Source organism: Ustilaginoidea virens, chromosome 7, assembly GCF_000687475.1.
Source record: "Ustilaginoidea virens chromosome 7, complete sequence".
NCBI lineage: Eukaryota > Fungi > Ascomycota > Sordariomycetes > Hypocreales > Clavicipitaceae > Ustilaginoidea > Ustilaginoidea virens.
The window spans coordinates 1598395-1616623 of NC_057322.1; the positions used below are offsets into that span (position 1 = coordinate 1598395).

At 53.2% G+C, this 18229-nt stretch overlaps 10 protein-coding genes across 10 annotated transcripts; 4 read left to right on the forward strand and 6 right to left on the reverse strand.

Annotated features, from left to right (window-relative positions):
• Positions 1–542: 542 nt before the first annotated feature.
• Positions 543–2856, reverse strand: UV8b_08100 (uncharacterized protein; the record flags this gene model as incomplete). The annotated part of the gene is made up of 2 exons (XM_043145597.1): positions 543–2254; positions 2352–2856. The coding sequence occupies 2 exons, from the start codon at positions 2854–2856 to the stop codon at positions 543–545; spliced, it is 2217 nt and encodes a 738-aa protein (XP_043001532.1).
• Positions 2857–3155: 299 nt separating this feature from the next.
• UV8b_08101 (uncharacterized protein) lies at positions 3156–3998 on the forward strand (the record flags this gene model as incomplete). The annotated part of the gene is made up of 3 exons (XM_043145598.1): positions 3156–3194; positions 3266–3465; positions 3527–3998. The coding sequence occupies 3 exons, from the start codon at positions 3156–3158 to the stop codon at positions 3996–3998; spliced, it is 711 nt and encodes a 236-aa protein (XP_043001533.1).
• A 327-nt stretch (positions 3999–4325) lies between these two features.
• Positions 4326–8031, reverse strand: UV8b_08102 (uncharacterized protein; the record flags this gene model as incomplete). The annotated part of the gene is made up of 3 exons (XM_043145599.1): positions 4326–5248; positions 5311–7401; positions 7467–8031. 3 exons carry the CDS (start codon positions 8029–8031, stop codon positions 4326–4328), a joined length of 3579 nt encoding a protein of 1192 aa, XP_043001534.1.
• A 1466-nt stretch (positions 8032–9497) lies between these two features.
• UV8b_08103 (uncharacterized protein) lies at positions 9498–11182 on the reverse strand (the record flags this gene model as incomplete). Its single annotated transcript, XM_043145600.1, has 10 exons — positions 9498–9640; positions 9702–9799; positions 9863–9944; positions 10001–10184; positions 10240–10443; positions 10501–10605; positions 10666–10749; positions 10809–10813; positions 10887–10990; positions 11148–11182. The coding sequence occupies 10 exons, from the start codon at positions 11180–11182 to the stop codon at positions 9498–9500; spliced, it is 1044 nt and encodes a 347-aa protein (XP_043001535.1).
• Positions 11183–13359: 2177 nt separating this feature from the next.
• Positions 13360–13766, forward strand: UV8b_08104 (uncharacterized protein; the record flags this gene model as incomplete). The annotated part of the gene is made up of 3 exons (XM_043145601.1): positions 13360–13453; positions 13516–13582; positions 13634–13766. 3 exons carry the CDS (start codon positions 13360–13362, stop codon positions 13764–13766), a joined length of 294 nt encoding a protein of 97 aa, XP_043001536.1.
• A 17-nt stretch (positions 13767–13783) lies between these two features.
• UV8b_08105 (uncharacterized protein) lies at positions 13784–14517 on the reverse strand (the record flags this gene model as incomplete). Its single annotated transcript, XM_043145602.1, has 3 exons — positions 13784–13826; positions 13964–14394; positions 14479–14517. The coding sequence occupies 3 exons, from the start codon at positions 14515–14517 to the stop codon at positions 13784–13786; spliced, it is 513 nt and encodes a 170-aa protein (XP_043001537.1).
• Positions 14518–14866: 349 nt separating this feature from the next.
• UV8b_08106 (uncharacterized protein) lies at positions 14867–15703 on the forward strand (the record flags this gene model as incomplete). The annotated part of the gene is made up of 1 exon (XM_043145603.1): positions 14867–15703. The coding sequence occupies one exon, from the start codon at positions 14867–14869 to the stop codon at positions 15701–15703; it is 837 nt and encodes a 278-aa protein (XP_043001538.1).
• Positions 15704–16052: 349 nt separating this feature from the next.
• UV8b_08107 (uncharacterized protein) lies at positions 16053–16612 on the reverse strand (the record flags this gene model as incomplete). Its single annotated transcript, XM_043145604.1, has 4 exons — positions 16053–16087; positions 16143–16206; positions 16270–16382; positions 16558–16612. 4 exons carry the CDS (start codon positions 16610–16612, stop codon positions 16053–16055), a joined length of 267 nt encoding a protein of 88 aa, XP_043001539.1.
• A 298-nt stretch (positions 16613–16910) lies between these two features.
• Positions 16911–17389, forward strand: UV8b_08108 (uncharacterized protein; the record flags this gene model as incomplete). The annotated part of the gene is made up of 4 exons (XM_043145605.1): positions 16911–16973; positions 17039–17054; positions 17154–17216; positions 17274–17389. The coding sequence occupies 4 exons, from the start codon at positions 16911–16913 to the stop codon at positions 17387–17389; spliced, it is 258 nt and encodes an 85-aa protein (XP_043001540.1).
• A 268-nt stretch (positions 17390–17657) lies between these two features.
• Positions 17658–18172, reverse strand: UV8b_08109 (uncharacterized protein; the record flags this gene model as incomplete). Its single annotated transcript, XM_043145606.1, has 2 exons — positions 17658–17795; positions 17852–18172. The coding sequence occupies 2 exons, from the start codon at positions 18170–18172 to the stop codon at positions 17658–17660; spliced, it is 459 nt and encodes a 152-aa protein (XP_043001541.1).
• Positions 18173–18229: the final 57 nt, after the last annotated feature.

An 18229-nucleotide genomic window follows, 5' to 3' on the forward strand; every position in this document is an offset into this window, starting at 1 on the left:
AAAAAACAAAAAAAAACAAAAAAAAAAAAAACAGTCTCTATCGCGATATGCCTCGGTCTATTTCGGGTGAAGGTGTGCAGCGGAATCGGTCCATGAACTTTGTAGGGATGAATGCGAATGGGTTGACACTGGGCAGTGGGGCAAGATAAGCAGGTACCTATGTACTGTACGGACGTACCGTTGGGGGAAAGCTGAGAGGGGGCGGGCTTTGGGTTTGCTATGAGGTTCAGTCGGCCAGTCACCAGACGTATTCCAAGTGCGTGCCAGGTGCGTGCCAGAAACAGAAACAGAAACGTCGGCAACATCCGTCCGTCTGATTGGTCACGAATTCATAAATGCTCGCTCGTTCGCACCCAGACGCTTCTGTGAGCGCGTCAAGTTCAACACCATGCACCCGATTGCAAGCAATGTGCCGATAAAGCAGTAGAGTTGTTAAGACTACGTATACAATGCCCGTACCAAAATTGGAATCCATCAAAAAAAAAAAGAAGCCCAAGGCTGCCGTTGATAGCCGTTGCCCCAGCCAGCTTCGCATGCGCAGCTCAGCTCGCACCCGCAGCCCTCCTCTCCATCTTGGCCCTCTTCTTGACCCCCTTCATGCTCCTCCTCGGCCTGCTCTTCTTGTGCTTCGCCAGCACGCGCGGCTTGTTGCTCAGCCACCCTTCCAGCGGCTTCCTCGACCCGATGAACCTGCCCTCCGGGGAGAAGACGTCAACGCAAGGCCAATCCGGCTCGGGCAGCGTCTCGGACAGCGTCTCGGGCAGCTTGGCAGGCAGCTTGGCCGGCAGCTTGGCCGGCAGCCTGGCCGGCTCCGCCCTGCCCGAAACATCTCTCCTCTTCAGCACCATCTGCTCAAACGGATCGTCAGACGGCGCTGCCTCCTCCACCGAGGCGGCTCCCCCGCCTTCCCGAGCGGCTTCCGCGGCAGCCTTGTCCTTGTCCGCCGCCTGCTGCATCTGCGACCACCGCTCGAACGCGCGCGCTCGCACCTGCGCGACGACCTCGACGTAGCCGACCCCCTCGACGAGGATGTCGGTCGACAGGACCCGGAACGGCAGCCTGTCGACCTGCAGCCCGACGGCGTCTTTGCGGGTCAGCGGGCCGGCTCGCTTCTTGGTCACGTCGTGGCGGAGCTGGAACGTGCCGGCGCGCTTCATCTTGTCCCCCGCGCCGGGCAGCGTCACGTTCCGCACGCCCGCGGACTCGCGCGTCTGGTTCTGAAAGCCGACCGCCTTTTCGTTCATGGTCAGGTGCTCGTCCAGAGGGGTGAAGTTGTACATGAGGAATACCGTGTCGGGCGTCGCGCGAGGCGTGATGCGAATCAGGCCGCCGCCGAGGAGGAGCGATCTTCCAGGCTTGACCGTGACTTGCTCCGGAACGACGCGCTTCTTCATAATCATGGATGGGCGGTGCTCCTCCTTGACAAAGAGGTCCAGGTCGCTGCGGGCCAGCCCGGGGAGGTCGATCAGCTCGCCTCTTCCGTTGCCGAAGGGGACGCGTATCGGCGAGGCGGTCGTGCCGGGGAGAGAGGACACCACCGGCATTTCCGGATAGTTGGTAGCAGGCTGCGCGGGGGGTAGCAGCTCTCCCACCTCTGAGCCGCGCCGGCTGCTCTTCCGGCCATTCGTGACTGCGCCCCTCGGATACGTGGACGCCGCAGCCCGGTCCGTCTTGCTGCCCTCGCCCATCCTTCCCTTGGGATAGACGGCTTCAAACAGCTGGCTCTTGCCCACGTTGACCTTGCCCACCATCCAGCCTGCGCCGCCTCTGTCCCATATGTCCTCCCTTACGTCCCTTGTCCACCACCCTCTCTTGGCGCTGACACACCTGAGATTGCCCAACCTTACCCTCTCGCCCAGCCGACCCAGCGCGCTTCGAAGCACGTCCCGAAGGTACGGCATCATCGAGTCCACAATCTCTTTCGTCGGGCCCAAAAGGTCGCCCCTGGTGATGATGAAGCTCATTTCCGTCTTGCCATCGTTCTGGAACTTGCTCGCTCGCGAGCGTCGATTTCTGGACCGCAGGGGAATGTCGCCCAGCAATACGTTTAGGCGTGGAATCAACGACATGGGGAAATCCGCCGCATCGATGACGTGGTATATGTGGTTGTACCGGTAAGGGGACTCCTCGATTGTCTCGCGCAACGATTCAACGGTGGGATGGTACGTGGTCAGCCTGGCCGTGCCGCTCTTCGCGCCGTAGTGCACCAAGTCGTGACATCTGTCGCAAACTGGAGGCTTCTCCAGAGCAGTTCCTGCAACAACCCCAACAGTCAGCGTGCTTTGCACCGGGGGGGGTGATGGGCTCGTGAAGCAGTGAAGCAGTGAAGCAGTGCAAAATCAATCACATACTGGCCACGGCAAGCCCCTCGTCGTCGTCAATCAGCACACCAGCACTGAGCCCCAGTTCCTCGAGCCTCGCCGGGTCCAGCGACTTGAGCACGGTATCCACGACCTTGTCCTCTTCCGAACCAGCCCGTTGCGCAGGACTCTCGCCGGGATTCAGCCACGAGCGGACCCTCCTGCTCTGCGAGTCGAAATACCCCAGTTGCTGCGGATCGACGGTCTGGGCAAAGGCACCGCACCCGCTGCAAGTGACGGGAAGTTGTCGAGCGGGCTTTGGAGCCACCTCGGGAGGCTCTTGCGCATCCAGCCCGCCGCTCGTCGCCAGAGCATCAGCGTGGCTGAACCGTCGCGCAAGCGTTGCCGATGCAGCAGCAGCTCGTCGTCGTCCACCGCCGCACAGCCCAACGGCAGGACACAAGAACACAGGAACCGCGGTAACCGGCGCCACGTCGGCCAGCCGCAATGCTCTATTGAGCCATCGCGCCGTCTGGGCCGCGGGCACGCGATGCATTTTGCCCCGGAGTGCAAAACCTGCAAGAGTCTGGTTGGCCGTGCAAGCTCCAGAACTTTTTTCCCCCTGTCCCAAAGGTCCCTGAGTTGCCGGCCCCCACTGCTCACAAGAGGTGGATCAGACCTCGTGCGTACCAGACTGTACTGGCCCGTCCGATGAAAAGCCGGTCCGCTGTAGGCGCAGGCAGGCAGGGGTCGCGCATTTTCGAAACAAGCCTTTGGCAGATCAGCTTTCGCGGTTTGCAACAGCCACGACTCGCAACTTTGTTCGTCCACTCGCAGACCATCATACCCCTCGAGATGCGATCGTTAGGGGAGAGGTTGGCTCTTCTCAGAAAGGTACGCTCACACACCAAAGCCATCAAATGGATTTCCCAATTGGCGCTAATCTTTCGTGCTTTTGTTTGCAGAGGGTACGCACGCTCCCCCATCCCACAAGCCTGACTGGAGAGGAAGAGCTTCGGCAATGTGCCCGTCAAATACCAAGTGCTCACGCGAAACAGCTGATAAACCTGCGCTGCGGCCCTGGCGCAGCCATCTTGCCACCCGAAGTAACAAGAATACACATGGACTTTGCGACCAGAATGTCCGGCGGCCACATGGGGGCCAGGTACGAACGAAGCCCACCTGCTTGACCACTGCCCTCCGGGCTCGAAGCCTAACCGATGCAGGAAATTCTGGCGCGACTTTCTGCCCCGACTAAAGTACCACAACCCCTCCGTTGCCATGGTCGTCAACCGCCATGATCAGAACCAAAACTCGCCCCTCATGACCATCTATCTGCGCACCCAGGCCGGCACGGCCACCGATGCCGCGGCTCCGTCCTCCATTCAGCCAGCTTCCTCCCGGACCAACCTAGCGAAAGCCCAGCCGCCTGGCCCCGACGAGAAAACCGTCACCATCGACATGAAGGATAAGCACGGGTCCGAAATACTAGAGCACTTCCTCGCGGAGACGCGTGCAAGCCCCGTCCCGGCGAGCAGAGAAGACATTGCGGAGATGCAACATCTCGATCATATGAAGAAGCAGGCCAGCATCGATCGCGAGAGAGTCCGCCAGCTGAGAGCGGAAAAGAAGAAAGAGGAGGATATGTTGAAGAGAGCAAGAGCAGCTGGCGGCATGTCCGAGGAAGAAGAAGCTTGACGAAGATGAAGAAAAAATAAATGTTTGACAAGGACGAAAGTTGATGTAAATAATATCTCGCCTTTCGCATTGGCGTGTACTTGTTCGAAGCCTAAATAGAATCCAAAGCAGCATGACGTATTTCGGCTTCCGAAAGCACAAGACGCTGCGCCATCAATCTTCTAAGTGTGTCATTCCAACTGGCACAAAGTAAACCTTCAATCCTTTCATCACAAACGCATCTCCATTCCGAGAAGAAACAAAATAAACCCTCAATGGACGCCAGCCGACTTTCTTCAACAACGCAAAACCCATCTCATGTAAACATATATCGAGACACCGACCAAGCTATTTGAGGCCAAATCCTTCACTTTCAAACACTGCTCTCCACAACATTCCCTCCAACCTTTGCTTGGATCCATACTCCCACAGTGATATCATGTTGAAGCATGTCCTCGCAATGGGATAGCGGCCGCAGTCCTCTCCAAGACATGATATTTTTATAGGAAGCAGAGATGCTCCTGTTGCGGGAATCCTGTCACTCCCCGTTATAAAAGACAGCAGCTTACGCTGCTTCGCCGGCGTCGCCTCATGAAACGTCTCCCAGAACCACCCAACCACGTCGACATGGCCGTCGGGCTGCTGGTGATTCCAGTTGTCGTACTCGGCGGCGGCTCGGAGCGAGGCAATGTCGAGAGCCTCATCTGAGCCCCTGATGAGAAGCTCAATCTCTTCTGGCCTAAAGAGAGAAAAGGCATTTCCTCCGCACACAGTGTAGAAGCCTCTTTTGAACGGTTCAAACTGTCGTGCCACTGCTGTTTCGAGGAGGAATCTGACGTAAAGTTCAACGTACTCTCTGCGATTATTGTTGGTGACCGGCTTTCGCTCGCCTCCTGGGCACAGAGGCACTTGAACCAGGGTCCCAAATTTTTCCGTGTCAATCACAAAGTCCAAGCAGAAAGTACTTTCCACGTCTCCCTCAAATTCAAGAAGCTGGCGCAGTCCCTGAGCTACTCGGGGTCTATATTCGGCCAAGTCGCTGAGGGTGTACTGCATCGATGGTCGAGGGCGGGATGACTTTCCTAGGCCATGGGCTGGAGCAGCTGCCAAGAGCTTGCGGAATGCAAAGGGTGGGAGCGCAACATCTAGAATGGTAGAATTGTATATGGCCAGACCCATGACAACACCCACCAGGAAAAACTGGTCAGAGGTCTCAAACGTGTTGGGGTCGAAATAGCAATATTGCGAGTCTTCGTCGTACTGAAACAGACCTGAAAATATAAAACGTCGATTAGCAAACCATCCACTCCCCTCGATAATGCAGTTGACCTACCATGATCGGGGTTGAACACCTCCCGGACGAGAAGCAAAAACCATTCTTTCCGTAGGCCGCCGCCATCGATGCCCTCTTCACCACGAAATGTAATTCGGAGAGCCTTTTTGATGTCCTCACTGCCGCTACCAATCACCTCGCTAACAGCAGTGAGACTGTCCTCCACGAGGCATTCTCGACGAACATTCAGTGACAGATGCTGGTTGAAAGTTCTGTTTGTCATGATGCTGTCGAGAAATGCGTCCCGTGCCTTCATTTGCATCTGTCGCCGCGCATCATGCTCAAGAATATGAGTTTTGGCCCAGATGCTCATCAGGAATGGGTACTGGCAGAATGAGAACTTGGTCCGCTTGGATTCCCACGACTCAAAATCGCTCACCAGGTCGGCGTAATCCACTATTGAGTTGTAAAAGTCGCTGGTTGGCAAAAGTTGTCCCTCCGAGAGCCCGTGTTGACGAGTTGATCCGACCGCCGCAACGCTGACCGCGGACTGTGCCGACAGCCCTTGTCTGAGCCCAGGCGCATTGTTCGCTGCAAACAAGAGGGCAAGTACACGAGCAGCAGCCCTGATCTGCCAGTCTTCGGTGTAAGCTATCTTGGGCTCCGCCTCCTTCTTCTTCTTCGAAAGGCCTCCCGAGCTGATCTCGTCATGCAAATACGATCCGCCCACAGATCTACCTGTGCGCATCTCTGGAATCAGTCCAGCAGTAATGTCGACTTCTGTATGTTGCTTCTTGTCGATTTGCCTCAGCAACCGGTAGCTAAGAAACCCCGACACCAGGTCTTTGATGCGAGCAAAGCGTGGATTGCCGATTTTAGCAAACCAGGCGATGAGCTGTTGGTGACAATCCGCCGGTGCATTGGAAAACAACCCTATGACTCTCTTCACGATACCAGAATGCTGCCCGGATAGGAGTCCCGAGGTCGGAAGAGTTTTCGGCTTGGACGGCTTGGGATGTGTTTGTGGAAAAACTACGGGAGCCGCTGCCTCTGGCTGCAAAAATCCTCGAAACGGCCGAGAATTTGAGTGTAGTAAGGGATTATCCATGATGACGAAAAGTGTTCGAAGGTCGCTAGGGTCGGTAATTGGTCGACCTGGTCGTTTCAACAACGATTCGGTAGCTTTCAAGAGCAACCTCTGAGTATGCAATTGCCCTTGGAGCAATTCTTGCTCCAAGAGCTGAAGATCCCGCTGTGACTGGGGTTCGACCGTATATTCCTTGCAGATATCTTCGTAGACTTGAAACCAACCCTCCGCTGCATTAATTATTAATGAATACCAGTTTGCTAACTCATCCCAATCTAGGTTCAGGTTTTTCAATGAAGAGGGCTTCTTCTGTGGGCTCTCGGACCGATGTGTAGACGCTGGTGTGTTGGGTGGGAGAAGCTGGGACCGACCACCAGTCCACCACAAGCCATTTTCGGCGACGTCACCTAGAAGCAGCATCTTGGCATCAATTCCATCAATGGAGTTGTCTGGTTGCAAATCATCTCTGTGGCTGTTTAAAATAGGCCTCGAGCCTGACCTTCCTCGAGAGGGCAAGGGCCTGCGTTGGGCGGATTCTTTTGCGTTTCCATCTCGTCCTCTTTGTTGCGATGAAAAGGAAGTAGCAACTGACTGGTACGAGCCGAAAGCATTGACTATGTACTCCTCCAATGATTTGAATATACGCTTCGGCTCGCATACGTGAAGACTTGGTGATGCAGCTCTTGGCCGTACAACCATGTCTGGCTTGGGGAGGTTCGGAGATAGGGGAGGAGGAGGCGGCGACCTTTCGGGATACGAATATGAATAGGACTTTGCGGCAAGAGCCGGTCGCGAAGGGTTCGGCCGCAGCGTAGGTTGTTCTGCAAAAATATATTTGGAGGTGTAATTACCGTGCGTGTCGTGTATGCCGACGGCATCGCTGTCGAGACACTCGCAATAGACACTTGGATTGACGTCCGTCGTTGAGAAATGCAGAGACCCATGTTGGATAGGCCGCTCAAAGTCGCCTCGCGGGAGTTGCGTCGGTACCAACTTAGCCACAAGATACGCATGAACACATTGTCTCACCAGAGCTCTGCATTGTTGCACTGAAATCGGCTGACCTAAAGGTATACTGTTAGATCGGTTTGTCAAGTCTCCACGCATCGACTGGAAAAGAACATCATACGGCTTGATTTTTGAGTCGGCGCATGCGAGGTACTATCCCCACGTCGCCTCCCAAAGAAGCCAGACTTTAGAGACTCATCCCCCGGAAGTTCCAGATCGTTAATCGTCACACATATCGTGCATTTGAAGACCCTGAGATCCTTGGGCCAGCGCATCAACGACCCACAAGTCATACAATTTCCGGTGGCAAAGTCCTTCCTGGCGGCCGGAATCTGTTCTTGTCTGGCATTGACAGCGCCGCGGCCAGTCATGACGATGCTGCTATTACTTTTCGAGGAGGTCGAATCAGGTGGACGAAGTTGGCTCGTTGAACCCTGTCTCCTCCTGGATCCGCCAAAGAAGGAGGGAAATGGATTGCTCAGGGACCGTACATGACGAGGCGGCTGTTTGGTAGGCTTTCTTCGCTTGAAATCCGACTCGGACGAACTGGAGTCCTCGTGAGCTTGACTAACTGATATGTCGATCCTCCCAATAAGCGTGGTAGGCGTATCCAGAGCATCGGTGTGAATCCTGGTGATGAGGTCGCGCGGTTGTCGTGAAGGATTGCGGGAGGAAGAGGAAGCCATGATTCATGGCGACATGGGTGCGAAGCAGAGCGAATTAGGATTCAAGGAAAGCTGCTTCTGAAAGAACGAATCCGATGATGGGAGGAGGGATCGGCCTGGCAGACGCAGGAAAGAACGACAATCATCGGGGTGAAGGGAGGAGGCACGTCTGTTGCATCTTGCCAACGGAACACACTAGATGTGGTATGTTTCGAAGCCCAAGGTGACGGGGTTTCTATGTCGGTTGAACCGTTGCCGATGGAAAGGAGAATGGGATCCAAAGCGCTGGTCGCATGTGAGAAGCAGCTAGCTGCAGTGATGATTGTTTTTCCCTTGCCACATAGGTTTCACTCAAAGCGGCAAGTGGCCCATCCCAAGAACCTAGAAGGGCCAGCCATGACAGGGATCAGCTCAGCTGGAGCTGGAACAAGTCCAAAGCCAAGCGGGGGTCTACAACGCTGGTACAACCCTTCAACAGCTTGAACCAGTCAGAAGCCTGGAATTACGGGGTACTTGTTCCACCCGCAAAACCGATTGCACTCCGATGAGTTTCAGCCGGCATCTGCTGATGAAAAGAACCGGCAAGTCGGAGGCAAGTCGGAGGCAAGTCGGACATCTACCATCTACTTGCGTCATCTTTGGGACGGCAGTCATCACCAACTCGCCGCAGACGAGGTATTTGCCATAAAAAAAAACGGGCCTAACACAGTACAAACCCCTGGCTAGCAGACTGGAGAGCACTCCCCTGCAAGTCAACGCCAATATTCCATGCCAAGATTTGTTGTTCCCGCCAAATGCGTTACGTTACGTATTTGAGTTTTCTAGCTCATGGCCGGTTACGGAGTAATGTAAACAAATTTGGAGTTTTGCCAGTGATGATGTGGGTCCACACCCGAGACGTCAAATGGTGCTACTCCGTGCGGAGTACAAGACTTCACTGTGCCCATATCGTCGACGCGCCCAGAGGGTGTACCGTCACACCGGATACCAGAATCACGCCAGAAACGAAGCGAGGTCCGGGAAGCAAGCATAATGTCGGCGTGCCATGATCCCGATCTGCTGCTCCGGGGGCGGGCTGACGAAAGAATCCCCGGACTTGCTTTGCCACTCGTCTAACTCCGTATTGGTGTGGTAATGCCGTCACGTGCGATGTCTGTTCTGGTTCGACCTGGGCAGCGCTCATATCCCTTGACCTACCAGCTTTGGAAACAATGCCTTGACAGGACAGCTGGAGAAAGTTGCCACAGGTCAACTAACAAACATGACTACCATTGAGGAGACCCCCTGACACCTGTCGAGGCTAGGGCTAGGTTGCCTGCATTTCTTCCCTCCTGCAAGACAGCACCCGTCATGTATGAAGACGCAAAATTGGTTGACTCTACTTGATTTATTTCCTTATTTTGTCGTCTAATTCTAGTCTAGCGAAATGCAAGTTCGAATTTGATCAGGTTTTGTTCTCCTCCTTTCTTTCGCATCAACATAAAAGATCAGTCGAATACGATAGCGGCCTTGATAGCACTCTTGTCCTTGATGCTCTGAAGAGCCTTGTCGAATTCCTCGAGCTTAAAGGTCTTGTTCACAATGCCCTTGGTCCTGACCTTTCCAGAGTCGAGGTAGTCGATTGTGGCGGCTAAAGGCATCATAAGTCAGACTTTGTTTATTCTGAAAAGCACGCAAAGAGTGACACTTACGGAACATGAAGGTTTCGGAGAAGGAGCCGATAATGGTAATTTCGTCACCAAAAATCTTGGATGGCGGCCAAGAGACTCTGGCGGCATTGGCATAAACACTAGAGTGCCACTGTTAGCATTCGAGAAATCGTCATGCGAAACCAACAGCTCATCCAACGCACCCATAAACAACGAGAGTACCGCCTCGGCGAACATAGTGGATTGCATCCTCAAGAATCTTGACCGATCCGGTGGCCTCGACAACTAAATCAATGTAAGACTGGGAGCAACCAAGGAGCCGTATAGCATGAAGAGATTACCAATATCGAAGCCGTAAGGATTTTCCTTCTTGAGCTGATCGAATTGAGCTTCGGGGTTCTCTCGGGACAGTTCTACATAAGTATCGGCAGCGTCGAGGCTCTTGGCGAGATCCATCTTCAAGCCCTTGGGTGCAGCAATGGTGACCTGGCAACCTCCGTTCTGTCTCAAGAGCTGAGCAAGCATCTATCAAGGCTGGTCAGCTTTCGGATCCGTCTGTTTCATCTCGTGAGGCTCTTACAAGACCGGTGGGGCCAGCACCGAACATGAGAACGTGTGAGCCAAGCTTGGGACGAATCTTTTCCAGGCCATGGCATGCACACGAAGCAGGCTCAAGAAGAGTGGCATCAACCCAGTTTAGGTTCTTGAACTTGAACACCTTGGCAGCAGGATAAGCGCAATACTCGGCAAAGCCACCATTCATGGTAACACCATGCGCGTTGAACTACTACCACGTTAGCTTTCGCTGCAGGTCCATTGTTGCGGTGGTGAGAGCACATGCGTTTTCGCAAAGTAAGACTTGGCCGCGACGGCAGTAGAAGCATTCGTTGCAAAGCTCACTGTTGTCGGCAGCAACCTTGTCTCCGACTTTGAAGTCTTGGACGTTCTAAAGTAACTCATCAGCTCTCAGCGTGCGTGACGATGATTCGAGTTAGTGATTGCTGACCTTGCCGACGGCGGCAATGACACCGACGGTTTCGTGGCCGGGAATAAGAGGAAACTTGGCGATGAATTCTCCTTCGTGGATATGCTGCGGGGCATTAGTAAAGGAAGAAGAACGCACGAGTCTCGGGTAAACGGTTTGATTACCAGGTCTGGGCAGGTCAGCTTGTTTTCCTTTGCTAACATTCTGTCATGGGGTGAATTAGGATAAGGAACAAGACGTACCGGTTCCGCAAACACCACAAGCCTTCACCTGAACCAGGACATCATTGTCTCGCAGCTCTGGGAGCGGGACTGTTACAATGGACCAGTCCTCAGGCTTCTCGTATCTGTTTTGCGGTTACCCGATTAGTTCCTGGAATGAAGAAAGATGGACCAGAAGGTCGGGCGTTTCAGCCATCTGATGGGTCCACGTCATGATGGCCAAAGGGGAGGAGGACCTTGATGGCCAAAATAGACGCACGGGCATATATGTATAAGACGTACCTGAGAGCCTTCATTTCCTTCGGGAGGCTCGCCATTCTGCAATCTTTGTATTCTCTGTTTTCGTCGACGTGCGCAGCGCTTCCTGCTGGAAGGAGGTGACCCGGAGGGGGAGGGCGGTGCGTCACTTCAAGGGCAGGGTCTTGAGAAGGATCCTGTCAGCCTGGGTAGGAAGCCGCCAATCTCGACAAATCGCTTCAACGAACCAACTGCTGATGCCGTTTATAGGGATAATGACTACACACGAAAACGGGAGGTTTTGTGGGATTGAGCGGATGGAAACAGAACACAAAAGCAAGAAGCGGTCTGGCCGGGTCCCAGGAACAGGAGGGTTGAGCAGGCAGACGCAAACTCCGGCGAGGGCTCACATTATATCCTACAAATCTGCGGCCGGCCCGGCAAACAAGCCACGGTATGTTCACAAGCAATAATACGGGGTAGGCGCGGATCAGCATCGGAAGGTGCGCAAGCCTAGACGTGCCTGGACATGGTCTGGGGGCCCCTCGGGGTCTTGTCGACCTGCGCGAATCTCAGCGACGCCACGAAGCATCAAATGTTGAGAGGGGAGCATTCGGTCCCGCATAGCTTCCCTGGTTAGGGCGATTGTGACCCCGCAGGATCAGGCAGCTTCCGCCAACAATCAAGGCAAGAACCGCACAAGTCCCTTCCTGCTGGTCCCTCCCTCCCCACCCACGGACGGAGTAGCAACCGAGACAGCGCATTCGACGAGGATTTACAGGTATGTAGGTATTTTCGAGGCAGGTTACCAGGTACAGTACCTTACCTCTGGGTTAGGAGGTACCTACCTACCTACCTTAGGTACCTAGGTACCTAACCTAACCCAAGGCGGATTATTCGGATTTTTCGCATCCAAGTTGTCGCGCCAAATTGACAACCCACCGTTTACCGTCCATGTCTTGAGCGCTTTGCATCCATGCGAGTCGACCTGTCCACGGCCCGAAACTCGTCCTTGCCGCGCAGATGGAAGAATGTCACTATTAGACAGTCAACAACCAACTGTCTTTTGTCACCGGAAATGCGAGTACATGATGCACAAAGTCTAGACGACAGACAACAGACAACAGACAATTAGGAACCCAAGCGGAGCAAGGCGGAACCATCGACAAGCTATGGCTGCTCTACTTCGTCCCCGCCCCCTCCTTCCCCCCAGAATTGCGGTCTAAAGTTTCTTTCGTATTGATTGACAGGTACCTACAAAGACACCACTAGCTTGGGTAAGGTAGGTTCCCCATACCTACAGCCAAAGTGTCAATCTTCCGAGAGCTCCAGCGGCAGCACAGCGGAAAACATAAAACACAAATCATCGCTCGCTCGTTGCCTGTTGACCTGCCTATAACCCTGACCATACAGCCATACGCCGGTATCGGTTTTCGCCGCAACATAAGATACCGCGCACGATCTTGTCGCGGATAGACCTACCACATCCGCCGAGTCCTGGGGCCCCGGTATCGTTGGCCCGAGCACCGGCTAACCAGCGTGCAACAATTGGATGGATAAAATATTTAGCCCGTGGTGAACGACTTGCATATACACCAAATACACCCGCAGTCAACCAAGACACACGCCCCTTCCCCCCTCCCCCCGCCTCAATTTCTTTCGTAGTGTCTTGCATCTTTTGAAAGCTCTCGACACCGCTTTTTGACGCGTTTTGTGATAGGCTCGAGTGCCAATGCTGCCGCTGCCATGGGAAGATGGGAAGATGGGACGTCGGAGGATGAGGTCGGCCTTGCCATCGTTTTCTGTCAAGGGTCTATTACTGTGCTTCAACGTTTTAGCTGGTATAGCCTGAGCAGTTTGAATCCAGACAACAACAAGTTACAAGCCCATGCACCAGATGTCTCCAATGGCACGCTTCTGCAGTCGGGCGCATTCAAACGTCGGAGGGTTTTGTTGAGACGAGCAATCCTCACCGTCCAAAACATGTGGACCAAAAATTGGTTGTTTCGGTGAAGGCTAAGGGCTTCGCTCTACCTACCTCCTACACCTACCTTATGTAGTCACTGCCCAGAACTCTGATGAGACTTTGGCGTCACACAACGCGCTATTTGTTATGCATTTCAGGTTCAACAGCTTACCAGCTCCAATTGATGTCTCAATCCATCCGTTGCGACGAGACAGAAACTGATAGGCAACCAACCCCTTGAACGGCAGCCTATCAGAGGTGTTTTTGCTACTACCACTCGAGCTCTCATTCATGCGCCATCTCCATCAGGACTTCGAGGTAGCAAACACTTCCACAAATCACCATCCGGCGAGCCAACACGACGTGATGGTCAAGATCATCACAGGTAGAGGTTCATCATCATCATGATTGTATCGCAAGCACTTGTCTGATTGACTGCAAAAATAGTGACCCTGATGCAAATGATTTCAAATGATTTCCGTGGATCTAAAGCCCCTCATAAAATAAAACTCCCGTGGGTGCTGCCCTACTCAGCCGTTTTCTTCTCAAAGTAAGACCTTTATAGCATAGAAACCTTGTCCCTCCAAAATTATCAAGAGTACATGTTTTGTACCGTTGAAATTTTTTCAACCATTTTCCTGCCAAGCATTTTTTGCTTACCCATACATCTCCGTAACCAAGCCGAAAACACTTCATGAACACGAATTCGGTGAGTTTAGGATGGGGGAGCAGCGCCACGTCCACGACCAGCACCACGGCTATTGCACCTGTTAGCAAACGATGCAGGGGTCTACGCTGAGTTGCTCCGGACAAGGCCCATATGCTGATGCGCAAAGCACACAGCCGCACAAGCTTTCCTCCACAGCCGATGGGCGGCGACGGAATAAAGACTTACAATTGAGGAGCAAACTCGCCAGGAGCACCACCCTCCTTGCCCTCGCCAGCATCTCGTCGTCGGTATCCACCCTCACGGTCGCCACGGTCGCCACGGTCGCCACGGTCACCGCCACGGCCACGGCCAAAGGGTCGTCGCTCGCGCTCACCCTCGCCGAGCATGCCACGGGGAGGAGCGTGTGATCGCTGCTGCTTGATGTGGGTGGCAGGAACGATCTCGGCGGGCAGGTGTAGCCATTCGCGGAGGTAGTCGAGACCCTCGGGGGTCAAGGTGTAGTAGTAGTATTGCCAGGAGAACTGGGTCTTGACATATCCGCGGGAGTTGAGGGACTGGCAAGCCTTGATGACGAACAGGTTCTTGGTGTCGATGTCAGGGTGCTTGGGCAGGTTGAAGTCCTTCTGGGCCACGAGGACACCCTCACGGAAGAGGTACTGAATTTCAGAATATTTGGTCAGCCACAAATAGCTCGCACATCATCTGTCCGGGTTCGTTTTTTTTTAAAGGCGCGTAAATACCTCGTGGATCTTCTTGCGGTCGGCCTTGGGAATCAACATCGTGGCGGTTTGGCGTGGTGAGGTCGATGTTGAGAAATGGCAGGGCAGGATTTCGCACTCCAAGTGACTGGATTACTTTTGTGGGCGCAGAATTCAAACCCTACCAGAAATTGGAACCTAGCGAAGTGGGGTGGTTCCAAGGCGTTTTCCCACCGAGTGGCTGAGTCACGTGCTCTCGGCCCATGACATTGAGTTGTGGCGCGTGAAATGACTGACTATCGTCTCGTCGCTTCCATCCATCATTCGTTGTCTTCATCAACTACCTCGTTACTACTACGTCAGCCTGAACAGCAGAAACCATCGTTACCTCTTCCTCTGTTGCAGTAAAAGAGAAAAACTACCTGCGAACATGGATTCTCGGAACATCAACGTCCTGGTCACTACCTTTGGTGGTCTGGGCATTCCCTCTACTCTGGCGGTGCCAGTGCCTCCCTCCACCTCCATATCAGAACTCCGTGAAGAGATTCTTGATCGCCTGCCAGTCACTGATAGCCGACTCATCATCACAACCATATCAAATCGGCAACTACCTGAAGTTTCAGCAGCACCCATATCCACATATCTGTCTAGCAGTGAGGATCATTTTCTCTCGTTGCGCCTGGCGGTTCCGCTATGTGGTGGAAAAGGTGGTTTCGGCTCTCAGTTGCGAGCCGCCGGTGGCCGCATGTCATCTCGCAAGAAGAAAAACCAAGAAGATCATGGCTCCAGCAGGAACTTGGACGGCCGCAGACTAAGGACCGTGAATGAGGCAAAGGCCCTGGCTGAATATCTGGCCATCAAACCAGAAATGGACAAGAAAGAAAAAGAAAAGCGCCGTGAGCGCTGGGAGCAGATCGTTCAAGCGTCTGAGGAGAAGCAAGCGCAAATCAGAAGCGGAGGCCAAGTCCGCTTGGACGGCAAATGGGTCGAGGACAAGGAGGAGAGCAGCGAGAGAACCCGAGAGGCTGTGGCGGCAGCAATCAAAGCTGGCAACTACCGCGATAATCTCTTCAGCACATCTCATGGCTCAACTTCTAGTGAGCAGCTTGAGGAACAAGCAAGTTCGGAAGAGGACAAGTCCAGCTCCAATGGGTCATCTCCCGCGGAAGCTGCTGGATCTTTGTCAAAGGGCAAATCCCGGGCCTTTTACTGTTTTGACGAGGACGACGAGTTTATGAGTTCGTCGGATGATGAGGCTGATACATGACGACATGATATTTACTCGGTACATATATTGGGGGCTTGATATTTTGGTTATTTCAACAGCGTGTATGGCGTTTCGGGTTTCAAGGACAGGACAATCTAAAATGGCCTCTTATACTATGGCAGCAACAGCTCAGTTTGACTTGATGCTCGTTTTTGAAAGTCACGATTTGTTACGCATCATTTTGTTTGCGCTTGAAGAGAAGGGGCGCAACAAATCATGTTTCTTCAAATAACAACTTTGCTACGTATCGTGTACCTGAGATTTTCGAGTAATACACATGTGGCATGCCTCCAAGCCCATGCTCTCTATGAACATAATGGCAACATGCACCACGCGACCGCTATTGAATCTATGAGTCCAGCTTGACGGGGAAGTTGCCAGCCTCTGTTTCCGCGAGTTAGCAGTGAAACCCAATGATATCTCATACGCAACCTCGTACCTCGCTGCTCGTCCCACCGAGCGTACCATGAAGAGGGGCACAATGATCGGTAGGCGATTTTAAACTAATAAATTATTAGTGTCTCACTATCACGCCTTAACAGTCAATGCCATAAGAAATGTCGTACCTGATGGCAAGGGGCAAAATCCTCTCCTTTGGCGATGATACACTTGTGATGGTCGACGTAGTTTTGCCAGCAGTGCTTGGTCTGGTTCACATTGGGGAAGCGGGCGTCGGTGCCTGTGGCCAGGAAGTGTCAGTCCTGGTGTAATTACTTGTCGGCGCAACTGAGCCATTCGGGGATGCTGCGCGCTGGGGTTCCATCATGGGAAGAGAGCGTACCGGCTGCGAAACTGTTAGCCTCGGATTCATGCGTCAACCGACTTTTTTTCTCAGGGGGATTGAACAGACATACCGGTGACGAACTTGAAGGGCTTGGTGACAAGCTCCTGACCATCTTCTTCGGCCATGATGACTCTATTTCGCTGGATACCTGAGAAAGTGGTAGAGAATGAAGCGCGGTGCTGTCCAATTGCAAGTTGACCACGTAGGTAGACGACGTTGGCAACCTTGGAATCAGGTCGTAAATGGTGGCTCAAGTTCGTGCCTCAGGCTCGCACCCCATCGGCATAAGGCAACTACAGACGACAAAGTGGGCCGACCAAGTTAGTAAACCTCCAAGACAGCGAGGCAAAAGGTGCCGACAATTCCTGTGACAATTGCTTCGCAAAGTCCGATTATATTGTAGAACAACCTCTCTTCGAACAGATGCGTCCTACCGCCACCCTCAGGATGTTCCGTCCTACGACGCGCATGATGCGTCCGGTCCCCGTAAGCACAGGACTTTACTTTAAACCTATTTATTGGAACAGATACTGACTATCGTGATGTTGTAGAAGGAGGACCAGGCCGGTACGTACTGCTCGCGCCCCCACGGAGGACACTCGTGCATTTCACTTGATTACAGACCGCGAATGAGGCATTTTGGGTCAGGAACTAATCGAAGTACAGGCCACACCATCTCCCAACGGTTGCGCAAGCTCAAGCAGATGCCTGCTGAGCTGATTCCCCTCGGTAAATAGACCTCGACCAAAACTTCTGCAGAGCTTCCTCTTCTGACTCGTACAAAAGCTGTCGTCGTTGGCTTCGCCATATTTGCCGCCGGTTACTCGTCCGCTCGAAAACTCGTCGTTGACAAGAACCTACGACTTTCCCGGCAGGGATCTGCTGGTCGAGAAGATCATTAGATGCTTGGACTGCCCAGGAAACTACATACTCGGGAGATTCAAATTGATTGCAGATGGCAAGATACTGTGTGTGTTGATTGAAGGAAATCAAGTTGTCAATAGGACTTTGCCCCAGATGTATTATGTTTTATTTACTCCGTTCTTCGGTGGCTCAAAATGAAGACGCACCTTTTCCGAGGTTTTCCAGAAACTCCATGACACCGTTCGCTATGCTATGCAATCATCCAAGTCATGATGAAAAGTCGGTACAAATAAGTTACGACGAGGCTCACGCTGGTTTCGGCCCAGCTACATCCAGGCCTTCTAAGCCTTGCATTGGGTCAAGTGCTGAACCATTTGCTGATGTAGCCTGTCCCTCCACGGCTCCAGCTCGTTCCTCCGCAGCATGCTCTGCCAACCAATTTTCCTGTTGAGATGCTGTCAGCCTTGATTGTAGATGTGAGCGTCACAGATGCTACGAACCTGTTCCCAAACTGCTTTTCGGCTGCCCAGGCCTTCCTCTGCGCTTTTTGGTATTTTGGCTTGCGAAACTTTCAAGATTTTGCCATAGAACTCCGATTGGTCCATGTTGTCAATAGCTTCCTTTGCATCATCGGCATCTTCAAACTCGACATATGCGAACCCACGATGGGGGTCTGCAGATTTGCGAGAGTCGGCTGGTGGTAATTGGACTTCGACAATCTCGCCAAATGGAATGAATGCGTCAAATAGATGGCCAGTGGTCACGACGGGCGACAGGCCACCAACGAATACTGTGGCTTTCCAACGAGCAGCCTCTGTCATGATTTCGAGATGTAAGCTAGCAGCTTGTGAGCTTGGGGCAAGAGATTCTTCCGTCGC